General features: G+C 38.7%; 2 protein-coding genes across 5 annotated transcripts in view; one reads left to right on the top strand and one right to left on the bottom strand.

Moving 5' to 3' along the window:
- Positions 1 to 13470, bottom strand: part of PC (pyruvate carboxylase) — a 989411-nt gene that overhangs the window by 145217 nt on the left and 830724 nt on the right. The gene's annotated exons all lie outside the window — the stretch shown is intronic.
- The window catches only part of LOC141112373 (leucine-rich repeat and fibronectin type-III domain-containing protein 4-like), a 30257-nt gene that overhangs the window by 6077 nt on the left and 10710 nt on the right, over positions 1 to 13470 (top strand). The window contains exon 2 of the mRNA XM_073605167.1: positions 11344 to 12744. Coding sequence (XP_073461268.1) covers positions 11363 to 12744 — 1382 coding nt within the window. The 5' untranslated portion in view covers positions 11344 to 11362. The remainder of the gene's footprint in view (positions 1 to 11343; positions 12745 to 13470) is intronic.

Genomic DNA, 13470 nt, shown 5'->3' on the forward strand with positions numbered 1-13470 from the left:
CAGTATACTGAATAGTTGACCCTTTTTTTTTTTTTTTTTTTTGCCCACACATACACTTAAAGTGGAATTCTAGGCAAAACTTTTTTTTTTCATTTTGAATACAGTAAGGGAGGATAACACCTGTTTTATTTTTTTTTTTTTTTCTGTCCCATTGGGGAGATTTACCTTTACTTCCTGTCCCAAAGCCACAACAGGAAGTGAGAGGAATGCCCTGCATATTAATGGAATCCCATGGGGCGCCCCAGGTCACCAAAAGTGTCCCCATTAAAAGCTTTCCCCTCTATTACTTTTCTGAGTACAACCCAAACATTTGGGATTTTCTTTTATTTTCGCTTTCAATGATAATGGTAAACAGGACAAATAGAGACAGTGAATCTCCCATCTCCACTCTGTCCAAAACTAAAAAAAAGGTCTGCCTTTAGTTATACTTTAACCACTTGCCTACCAGGCATGAACACCCTCTTCCTGCCCAAGCCATTTTTCAGCTTTCAGCGCTGTCGCATTTTGAATGACAATTGCGCAGTCATGCAACGCTGTACCCAAATGAAATTTTTATCATTTTTTCCCCACAAATAGAGCTTTCTTTTGGTAGAATTTGATCACCTCTGAGTTTTTTATTTCTTGTGCTATAAACAAAAGAAAAGGGAGAAGTTTGAAAAAACACAATATTTTTTACTTTTTGCTATAATAAATATCCAATTTTTTTTTTCTTAAACAAATTTTTTCCTCAGTTTAGGCCGATATGTATTCTTCTGCATATTTCTGGTAAAAAAAAAATTGCAATAAGTGTAAATTGATTGATTTGCGCAAAAGTTATAGCGTCTACAAAATAGGGGATAGATTTATAGCATTTTTATTATTATATTTTTTTTACTAGTAATGGCAGCGATCTGCAATATTTATCATGACTGCGATATTGCGGCGGACATATCGGACATGTTTGACACATTTTTGGGACCATTCACATTTATACAGCGATCCGTGATATGAAAAAGCATTGATTACTGTGTAAATGTGACTGGCAGGGAAGGGGTTAACACTAGGGGGTGATCGAGGGGTTAAATGTGTGTCCTGGGAGCGATTCTAACTGTGGGGGGAGGGGACTGACTGGTGTCCCTATGTACAAGGGACACACCATCAGTCTCCTCTCCTCTCTGACAGGACGTGGATCTGTGTGTTTGCACACACAGATCCACGGTCCTGCTCAGTTACTGGGCAATCGCGGGTACCCGGCGGACATCGTGGCCGCCGGGCACGCGCATCGGGTCCCCGGTGACGCGGCGGGTGCACGCGCCCCCTAGTGGCCCGGGAAGGAGATTGCGTCATATGACGGCGGCCCAGAACGAGAGCTGCCTCGTCCCGCCGTCACAATTTGGTTAAGGGAGCAAATTGTGCAGCGTTTTTTAAGATGTCCAACGACAATTTTCATTTCATCCTAAAACAAAGTATTGGTAGTGGTTCAAATATAGCACTGTGAAACAAATTTATGTTTATAATATTGTGGTACACTATTTTAATTAGAGGAAAAAACTACATAGAGCTGAAAAGGACCTTCTTAATAAAATATAATTTAAAAAAAACACAGGCTTGTTTATATCCAGTAAGTCAGCAAAATAGCTGCATTTCATATGGTCAGTTCTCACTTTTTGTAATTCAGTGTCAAAACATCCCATGTCAAACTTATCAGTTTTTTTGTTTTTTTTTGCCATCTGCTCCCCAGGGGAGATTTATCTTCGCTTTCTGTCCTATAGCCAAAACAGAAAGTGAGAGGAAGTCCCACCAAAGTGAAGGAATCCCTTTAAAAAATGTGTAAATTCTTGTTGAGCAAAAAAGTAAATCTGTCTGATAGCAAAGTTTCAAATATTTGCAAAATGGTTAGGTTTTACAATTTCAGATGGTCATTTTCACCCTTGTCAAGAAGGGGAGAAATTACTCAGAAATGCTATTATGTAAAATAGGAGAGATCAAAATACTAGAAAAATATCAGTTTTATCCTTTCGTAATAATATCAAAATAGTGGGGCTTTGAGTTAGCCTTCTAACAAAATGAGTATGTAAATATGAACTACAATATATTTTAAGGCAGATTGAAATAGGTGAACTTAACTGTACATCTATCAAAAAGTGCTTAAGGCTAAACTCTCCTCATCACATTCTTATCTAAACATGTTATGCCTGTAGGGCAGAGCCAGAAAACAGCTTGAGTAGAGAAAGAAAAGACCTACATGAAAATAGCTTTTGATCCCACAAAAGAAAGATACAGGATGAAAATTCAATTTTATTCAGGAGGGCTCAAGGTGAGGTACTGTAGACCATTATTGCAGTGTATTCAGATTTTACAAGCAGTCACATACATAAAAGACAAAGATGTTGACTATTGACTACTATAATTTCTCCACCTGCAATGCTATATATACAAGTGGTTCTGTATATGTGCATGCATACAGTATATTTTAACTGAATAAACAAATAATGAATATTGTTTGACTTTTTTTATAAAAAGGGGTGTTCATGACAGCACATTAAATATATATTTGAAGAAAGGGTTGATTCTAAATTATTTCTTCAGTTTGGTGTTACAGCTCTTGCCAAGAAATTACAAAGGGAAGCCCAGGGAAAGAGCTAAATTTGTGAAAAAAATTAACAAAATTTCACAAAGTTTTTAGCAAATATTAGCTCTGGCAATATTATTAACACTACTGATTACGAACTTAAAAAAAAAAATCTCCATTATTGTTGCTTGAGCAGAAAATCTTTTTGTGAATGTTTCCCACAGTAAGGAGTCACATCCCTAGGACAGCCAGTGGTAGAAAAAAACATTCTTTTAGATAATCCAAGGAGATCTGTAAGCAGACAGATTTTTAGGCTGTGATAAGATTTTTTTTTTTATTCTTTTAAAAGTAGTTATTCGGCTGGTTGGAAAATTGACTATGGTCACAAAAAACTATTAAAACGGAAAAAATAAGTTAACAGCAGCCACTGGGAGGTGTCCATACACACCTTGACTTTCTCTTTTTTTGCTCAAGGAACATCAAAACCCAAGGAACTCGAAGTGTTAACCTTGACTTAATTTGAAAACAGATAGGGTCTGTCCTCCAGCTCTCTTTAGTTTAAGTTAAAAAAAAAATAGTGTGGGCACGGGTACATGCTAAAGTGGTTGTAAACCTCTATAGTGTGTACTCGTCTCAATCCAGAGCATTAGGTGTCATTTCTGTCTGCTGCTTTATTCCTCTGCTATTTGCATGAATCACTTCTGACACATTTTCCTGACACCAAGAGAAAAAAGTGGCAGAGGAGGGAGTCCAGCTCACAGCCTGTGATTGACAGCCTCTGCTCTGTTCCTGTGTACTGTGTAAAGGGGGTGTGTCCCTTCCCTTCAATCAGCTCTCAAAGCTCTCCTCACTGAGCTCTGCAGAGTGTAACTTCAGCACCCCACCCCTCCTTTTTTTCAGAACTGTCACACAAGCTTATACATTCTGCACTTTGAACAGCTGTAGGGAAAAGCAGACTGCAGATAAACAGGTACAACTCATGTAGGATGATTTGTTTCAATTCGGTGTATCACCTGAGGATAGTTGCTTCACTAGATATATTGTAAGGGTTTACAACCACTTTAAGGTACCTTAAAAAATAATCATTAAGAATGATTGTGGCATATATATTTCAAGCACAAGAGTGTGCAGGTTTATGACTTATCTAGAAAAAATATAAAAATGTATTTCCTAAATATAAAATGTATTCATAGGTCAATTGGGGTTCTATTGCTAATATATTTGGTGGATCTGGATGATCCCATGACTATCTGATTGGTCTAATGACTAGTGGGATCTAGTAGACATCCTGACCACCCAATCTTGAGAAAAACCTTGCCCAGTCATTGTTTCCCTCAAGATAAGCAGGCATTTGGAAGTGTCTGGCAGAGATCCGTCCTCTACACTCCATTAACATAAATCTTCACTCTTGGGTAATTCAATCACACAATATTATGACATATTCTGTCTACAGTTAAGCCTCTAGGAAGTCAATTTGCATAACTGATTGCATTGTTAAGTACACCTGTGCCAAGACTATGGACATGGAAACATTTACATATTCTTAGTAGCAGTACAGGAGCTTTAAAACAAGCCATCCCTAAGCTCTTTAGCTGCCTGTACCATGAAGTCACTAAACCTCAAAATCACAACCAAGTCAGATTTCAGTCTTCTTCTAACAGCACCTACCATATATTTACATTATAGAAAGTAAATGGTAAAAGATTTTGGAGCTTCTGTTGTGAATTTTAAGATACATTTCTCCACTATTCCTACAGCTACAGAGGTAAATGAGGGCTTGTTTTAACATATTCTACTGCTTGTACAGAATATGTTAATACTTGAGTGTGCATAGTCTGGGCACAGGTTCACTTTATCTGTGTTTTTTTTACCAAAAGATGGAATAAGATCGAACGTACATAGCTATAAATACTAATGTTGATAGTCTGAACTGTCCACTTTACCAAGTCACAGAATGCTCGATGTTTTTGAGAATCAAGAATTCGAGTGGATAAATTACCATAATGGTTAAATCAAATGAATATAAAATATACTTGTGTTACATAAACTACGAATGCAGACGAATATGTTCAAAAAGATTGTGTCAAGAATGACTCAGGTTTTTTGTTAGGCATTGTATTTGGCACTGCATTGTGTCTGTGTATAGATGTAAATACAGAATGCAAAGGCGCTTTCTTAGAAATGCGTAACATTAATTTTACATATTGCATTATGCTGACCTGCCAAGTACAGAATCTGAAAGAATTCAAAATTTGAGAAAGGAACAGAATGTTGTCGCTCGTCAATAAGCCTTAACCTTATGATGCATTTGTTACTTTGCTTTATTGCCTGTAGCTCCCTAAAAATAAGACACATCATTGATTAACCACTTCAGCCCTGGAAGATTTGGCTGCTCAATGACCAGGCCATTTTTTGCGATTCGGCACTGCGTGGCTTTAACTGACAATTGTGCAGTCGTGAGAAGCTGTAACCAAACAAAATTGATGTCCTTTTTTCCCCACAAATAGAACTTTCTTTTGGTGGTATTTGATCATCTCTGCAGTTTTTATTTTTTGCGCTATAAACAAAAAAAGGGCAACAATTTTGGAAAAAAAACACAATATTTTGTACTTTCTGCTATAATAAATATCCCCTTTTTTTTAAAAAAAAAAAGCTAATTTTTTTTCCTCAGTTTAGGCTGATATGTATTCTTCTACATATTTTTGGTAATAAAAATTGCAATAAGCGTATATTGATTGGTTTGCGCAAAAGTTATAGTGTCTACAAAATAGGGGATAGATTTATGGCATTTTTTTAATTATTATTTTTTGTTACTAGTAATGGCGGTGATCTGTGATTTTTATCGGGACTTCGACATTACGGCAGACACATTTGACACATTTTTGAAACCATTGACAGTTATACAGCGATCAGTGCTATAAAAATGCACTGATTACTGTGTAAATGTCATTGGCAGGGAAGGGGTTAACACTAGAGGGGGCGATCAAGGGGTTAACTGTGTTCCCTAGTGTGTGTTCTAACTGTATTGGGAGGGGACTGACTAGAGGAGATGACAGATCATGGTTCCTAGCTATTAGGAACTCACAATCTCACTCTCCTCTCCTAACAGAACAGGGATTTGTGTGTTTACACACACATGTCCCTGTTTTGCCTCTCGTGCCCGCGATCGCACGTGACCACCAGCCGTGAGCATCGGCACCCCTGCCTGCTATCCCGCTTAAAGGAGCCGACGTACAGCTAGGACAGTTCGCGGGATCGTGCCAATCTGCCGCAGTATAATGACAGCGGCTGGTCAGCAATTAGTGGGTCCACAGATATGGCTTTTCTTCTTTTGTCTCTACAGTTCTTAATTTGTAAATTACACTTACTCTATTCATGTAAAGCAAATGGTTACTACAAATTAATTTTTGTATAATATATATCAAAGTGTCAAAATATACTCTTTCTCCAATTTAAATAATTCTCAGGTTTTAGGAAAACCTTCTAAAAATGAGTATACCTACAGCTCGGCAAATGGTAAAATTTGTCTGGTCTGTAAGTTGTATATGTAACAATATATAACAAACACTTACCCCAAAAATCAATTGGATAAGTGTACTACAATGGTACCACAAAGAATTAATTAAATAAGCAAAATATGCACAAATAAAGATATATTTTATTACTTATTTAAAAGCCATTTAGCCAATAAAACACATCAGATTAGATACAAAGTAGGTGTAATTATCATTTAACGCTTCGTACACATTTCATAATGCAGGACTGTTTCGTTAGGATCTGCACTGCCATAGATGTTTATTCATAATGTCCAATCTGAAAAAACTGTAACATAAGAAGATCAAAGCTGAAACTGTCTCCTATATACCCTTAAGGCGAGCTTATACCATGGCCAGAATGTTCCTATTGGTCCAATCCAACGGCCCAAAAACTGCCCCGGAAATACATCCAAATGAGACAGATGAAAAGTATATCTCCTCTTCAAGGGTCCTCCCCCAACATACAAAGGAAACCTCCGCCACTGTGTATACATCTCCTTTAAAGATGGTGCCATCTTTACTTAGTATCTAACCTACTGTTTAAATAATGGAAACCGTGTTAAGGTGCTAGAAAATATTCCTTTGTTTGTGAGCAGCAAACACAAAAGAGGATATCCTCTCTAGTATGTGATAGTCAATAACAAGTGTTGTGCTAATGTGTATACATGAGAAAAAAGTATAGAAGAACAAGAAAAAGAAAGAAAAAGTAAATGGAAGGTAATCCACAGTGAAATTATGTGTCAGTCCCATTCCATTTTATTTTTACTTGGACACTTTTTCACCTGAATATATTGAATCATTTCACTTTATGTAAAAGTGATTATTTCACTTTTTTTTGGTTTAATTTTCTTTTCTTGTGCAATTCATTTATTGTTTTTTATTTCTGTTTTTATATACTTTTTCTCATGTATACACATTAGTACAACACTTCTAATGTAACTTGATGTGTTTTAGTGACAATGTGGCTTTTAAATAAGTAATAAAATATAATCAAAACACAAAGCTCTAGAAGTTCATAAATGTAATTCATAAGCTATAGCAGCTCTTAAGATGAAAACATCAGCATCCAAGAGTGATGATATGCCCTCTGAAGAGTGAGTCCAAAGCCCCTATGGTGTTCCTAAGTGGTATTCATATAGTGTCTTGTCAGATAGATAACCTTCACCGCACAACGTGAGACCGCTCCCCTCAAAAAAACACACTCACCGGAACGGTATAACAAAACCACCTTGTTAAAATTATGGATCTTTACCATGTAGCAAGACCGCGTCCTTAATCAGCAATCCTAAGGGGTTACTACATCTCATACGATAGGTCTGATTACTCAAAGCAGGATGTCCGTCTTGTTGACTCGTTAACTCAAATCATAAGGAAAAAGGGGGAAATCTCATAGGGTAAACCAGTTTTAAAATTTTATTCCCATCAAAAAATCCCCCCCTTTAAGATATACGCTTAAAAAAGTTCAATAAAAAATAGCATATTGAGAAAGACGTAATGATGAAATGCATCTAGGCGTGACCAGACGGCTTAATTGAAACTGTCAGCTTCTGACGATCTTCACCTAGGTATCACCACGGATGAGCGACTATCGATACAGGCTATACATTACAAAATGATCATTATCATGAGATGCTTTTATTTATTGAACTTTGTGTAAGCATATATCTTAAAAGGGGGGACATTTCGATGGGAATAAAACTTTAAAACTGGTTTACCCTATGAGGATTGCTCCTTTTTTCCCTTGTGGTTTGAGTTAACGAGTCAGCAAACGGACATCCTCCTTTGAGTAACCAGACCTATCGTATGAGATGTGGTAAGGATTAGGATTTAATCCTTAGGATTGCTGATTGAGGACACTTTCTTGCTACATGGAGCATGCAGCAGCTAAATTAAACTACAGATTTTTTTTTCCATAAGCGCCGGATGAGCTAATTTTATTTGCTTGATGGTTTTGAAGTAATAAAATATGTTTTTATTTGCATATTTGATTCCTTCTTTTTGATATATTTCAAATCCCATTGTGGTACACTTATCCCATTTATTTTGGTGTAAGGCCCCTTTCACACTGGGGCGGTAGGGGGCGTCGGGGGTAAAACAGCGCTATTTTTAGCTGTTTTACCGCGGTATGCGGCCGCTAGCGGTGCAGTTTTAACCCCCCGCTGGCGGCCGAAAAAGGGTTAAAACCCCTCGTATAGCGCGGCTATAGCCGCGGTATTACCGCGGTATAGCCGCGCTGTCCCATTGATTTCAATGGGCAGGAGCGGTTTAGGAGTGGTGAATACACCGCTCCTTCACCGCTCCAAAGATGCGGCTGACAGGAGATTTTTTCTTCTCCTGCCAGCGCACCGCTTCAGTGTGAAAGCCCTCGGGCTTTCACACTGAACAAACAGCGGAGGCTGTTTAGGGGCGGTTTGCAGGCGCTATTTTTAGCGCAATAACGCCTGCAAACCGCCCCAGTGTGAAAGGGGCCTAAGTAATGATTGTATAAATATTTGAGAAAGGAATGGTACCCATAGAAGCTTTACAACTTTATACGGTGTAAACCCACCTCTTGCTATAAGAGTATACACCCATTAGCCATAACATTATGACCACCCACCAAAATACGTTGAGGCATGAACTTCACTAGACCTCTGAAGGTATGCTGTGGTACCCGTCACCAAGCCATCAGTAGCTGATCCTTCAAGTCCTGTGAGTTATGAGGTGGGGCCCGCATGGATCAAATATGTTTTCCAGCACATCTCACAGATTCTTGACTGAATTGAGATCTGGAGAATGTGGAGACCAAGTAAACATTTCAAATTGGTTGTGTTCCTCAAATCATTATTTAATTAATCAGACCAGAATACCTTCTTACATTGCTCTGTTATCCAGTTCTGATGCTCACATGCCCATTTTAGGTGCTTCTGGCTGTGGACATGTGTCAGCTTGGGCACCCTGACTGGGCTGCGGCTACACATCCCCATACACAACAAACTGTGATGCACTGTTTGTTCTGATAATTTGTTCTGAACCAGCATTTACTTTTTCAGCGATGTGAATTTGATCGGACTATACAGGCCAGTCTTTGCTGCCCACATGCATCAGTGAGCCATGGCCACCCGTGACTCTGCCAACAGTTTGCCAGTTTTCCTTCCTTGGACCACTTTGGTTCTGACCACTGCAGACTAAGAACATCCCCATCCCACAAGAGCTGAAGTTTTAGAGGTGCTTTGACCCACGTGTCTAGCCATTACAATGTGGTCCTTGTCAAAATTGCACAAACCCCTATGCATGCCCATTGTTTCTGCTTTAACATCAACTTCAGGGACAACATGTTCACTTGCTGCCGAATATATTCCACTGACTTTCAAATGCCATTGTAACAAGATAATCAATGTTCTTCACTTTACCTGTAATAATGTTTTGACTGTTAGGGTCATTTACAAAAATGTCTTCTTAAATTTGTGGGCAGTGTAGTGCCCCCTTACATTGTTGGTCAGCAGCGTAGTGCAACTTTAGATTGCACTTTAGTGGTAAAGTGATCTCTCAAATTACTGGTGAGCATTGTGTTCCCTAACAATGGTGGTCAGTAGGAGAGGGGTCCCCTTTACATTTAATAGTTAGTGGGGATAAATGCCTGTTTTACTGACAGCTATGAAGTGTGAGTGGTGACGAACATGGGAAACAAGAGGACGGGCACAACTGTTCCCACACCACTCCCTTTTCTGAGTGAAGTTGGTGCAAGAAATCTACCACTGTTCAAGGAACCTCTAGCAACCTTCCTCAGAACCCTGGTTGGCCAAGGCTGCTGTACAATCATAGTCATTGTCCTCAGAGCGTAAATGGAGCCCTATGAGGATCCTATTTTCATACTGACTTAAGTAAAAGTAATATTTGTTTCAGGCAATGTGGGGTGAAAAAAAGCCTGTGCCTACCTTCTTCATACCCCTGAAGTTGAGCTACTGAATATTTTGATTTCACACTGAAGTCAATAAATTTAAATCCACAGATAAGGTCTAGCCTCTTAATGGTGCTTCCTATACAGCAACTTTCACTTAAAGCAGTCGTAAACCGTTGAAGAATTAAAAAAAAAAAAAAAAGAAATAAAAAAATCTGTAAGACAATGGCATAATGTGCCAGCATGCATCGCATACTAGCACATTATGAAATACTTATCTTATAATGAAGCCCTTCCAGTGGCACCCTCACACTGCTGTGACGGCTGACATCTTCCAACAGTGATTCCTCTGGGTTCGTGGGCTTCGACGCTGTGAGTGGTTGTAGCCGCGATGACGTCACTCGCAGCCATTGTAAGCTGGACATTCAGAGCGCATGCGCCGATGATGCCATCGGCTGCATGCAGTCTGAATATCTCCTAAACTGTGCAAGTTTAGGAGATATTCACAGTACCTACAGATAAGCCTTATTATAGGCTTACCTGTAAGTACAAGTGGTAGTACAGAGTTTATATTATTTGTGTGTACACAGGCATATTTCAAAATGAAACCAAGATTTTGCAACAAGAACACCTGAATAACTTTAGTTTAAAATAAATGAATAGGCAAAATATAAAGGCAAAGTAAATGTGTACACACATTGGACACACGTAGAAATAATCCAAAATAACTAAGGTTCCTGTTCCTTTAAAGCATGTTAAACCACATAGTGCTTTTGCTGTGTAATTTGTCCCCTTCTATGCTGTAAAATACTTGGTTGATCCTGCCTGTTCCTGTGTCCCCCTAGGTGTGCTAACCGCGGTAATCATGGCTGCTGATCCATGATTCTGCTGTGTTTAGAGTCTCTTTCTCTCCCCTTACCTCCCTGCCTGTCACTTCCTAGTGTGCGAGCAGATCTCCAAACCCTCCCCTCCTGTCGCTATTTCATGTGGCAGTAAAGTTAGGGATCACAATTACTGCCAGCCCCTCTGTTATAACAAGATATACTATACAATGTATGCATTTTTTTTAAATTCTGCAGCTAAATACCTTATTTCACATTGCCGATGTGCAGTCACGTGATCACCTGGCTGACATTAGAGGGCAATCTCAACCACAGGCCAAAGTTTAATGCTGCCTGTCCTATGATGAATACCGTATTTGTGTATTTATTCAATCATTTTTAATTAATAAAGCAGTGAAAAATTTTAAATAATGTACACGCTAAGAATGGCAGAATTATGATTTCCAAAACTAACAATACCTTTATTAACATACAACTGATTAAGTAAACACATAGAGCATATATATTTAACAACATCCTATTATTTCTTCACAGGGTTACTACTGCATCTACCATGGAAAGGTTGGTCTGGGGTGTTCTGCTGGTAGGAAGCCTTGTGACCATTGTCCATTCTTGTCCCTTTCATTGTACTTGCCAAAACCTTTCAGAGTCACTCAGCACGCTGTGTGCCAACAAGGGGCTGCTTTATGTCCCACCTAACATAGACCGCAGGACTGTGGAGCTACGGTTGGCTGACAACTTCATCCGAGTGGTAGCACAAGAAGACTTTCTCAACATGACAGGTTTGGTGGACCTTACTCTATCAAGAAATACCATAGATATCATTCAACCTTATGCCTTTGGTGATCTTGAGAGCCTTAGGTCTTTGCACTTGGATGGAAATCGTTTAACATCCATTCATGAGGAAGCTTTACGAGGAATGCTGAATCTCCAGCATCTTATTATCAACAATAACCAGCTTATAACAATTCCAGTGGCTACGTTTGATGATTTCATCCTTACTTTAGAGGACCTGGACTTGTCATATAATAATTTGATTAGTGCCCCATGGGAGGCTATTCAGAACATGGTTAGTTTGCATACTCTCAATCTTGACCATAATCTCATAGACTATGTAATGGAAGGGACGTTCTCTGAACTATACAAACTTTCCAGACTGGACATGACATCTAATAGGCTACACACACTACCTCCAGACCCTTTTTTTGTTCGTTCCCAAACTGGAGTAGTTAGCCCTACCCCTTACACATCCACAATAGTGCTCAATTTTGGTGGTAACCCATTTCACTGCAACTGTGAACTCTTATGGTTACGGCGGCTGGTGAGAGAGGATGATATGGAAACATGCGCTTCCCCTCCACAATTAGCAGGACGTTATTTCTGGTCTATACCAGAAGAAGAGTTCACTTGTGAGCCCCCTCTTATAACTCGTCATACACATCAACTCTGGGTACTTGAAGGCCAACGGGCAACACTAAAATGCAGGGCAATTGGAGACCCAGAGCCTGTTATACATTGGGTATCCCCAGATGATAAGATAATGCCAAACTCTTCTAGGACTGCTTCTTACCGAAATGGAACCTTGGATATACTGGTCACCACAATCAGGGATGATGGAGCCTATACCTGTATAGCAATTAATGCTGCTGGAGAATCAACTGCCCAAGTTGACCTCAAAATGATTCCTTTGCCTCATCGCAACAATGGAACAGTTAGTGTACTGAGACAGGACCCTGGGTCATCTGACATTACTACTTCATCCAAGACAACAGCCAATGTCACAGAAGAAAGAAAGACAACAGAAAATGCAGTAGTGGTATCTGATGTAACTTCTTCCTCTGCATTGGTACGGTGGTACATGAACAGATCAGCCTATGTAGTATGGATGTACCAGATCCAGTACAATTGCACAGCGGATGAGACATTGGTGTACAGGTAAGATGAACAAAAGAAAAAACCTTCATAATGTAAATTGTATAATTTACTACTGATGAAAACTATCTTTAAAGGCAAGTTTTCTCAATTGATTAAATAAGACTACACACAAATAGAGTCATTTTGCTTTTGGTGGAGGGTGAAATTGGAACGTTATGAATGAAAGTAAAGTATATTAACCTTTGCAGAGCACTATTCACATAAAATTCCATGAAATTCATTTTACAATTTCTGCTATTTTTGCTTATGACATTGAGGTGCTTCTCCAAATTGCATTAAAAGGCAACACCTTGATAAGTAGGAAATATGGCTGCTGTGCAAATGGAAAAAACTGTTTTACCCAATGCCTGATGCAGATACCCTCCACTCAAAATAAAATAAACAGTTTTGGGTGCTGTCTTGTTTCACTATAACAAACATCAGCTTAACAGCTCTAAAGTTTGCTTCAAGAATAGATGCATTTTTCACATGTAAAATTAAGTAGTACCACTAAGTATTTTAAACTATTACAAAAAATAAATTTCTTTAAAAGAAATAACAGAGCAATGTCTGTATTATACAAACAGTATGTTCCTTTGTACTCCCCTTCCCCTGATCAACATGCAAGTAAAATGCATCAATTAAGTAATATTGTATTCAATAAAAAACATTTTGAGACCCAGTGATGTTATCAATGAGTCTGTCTGCTTGTCTCTGCTCTGAGTTTGGTGGGAGGGGCTGGCAGAC

This window comes from Aquarana catesbeiana, linkage group LG11 (assembly GCF_042186555.1).
Source record: "Aquarana catesbeiana isolate 2022-GZ linkage group LG11, ASM4218655v1, whole genome shotgun sequence".
Lineage (NCBI taxonomy): Eukaryota > Metazoa > Chordata > Amphibia > Anura > Ranidae > Aquarana > Aquarana catesbeiana.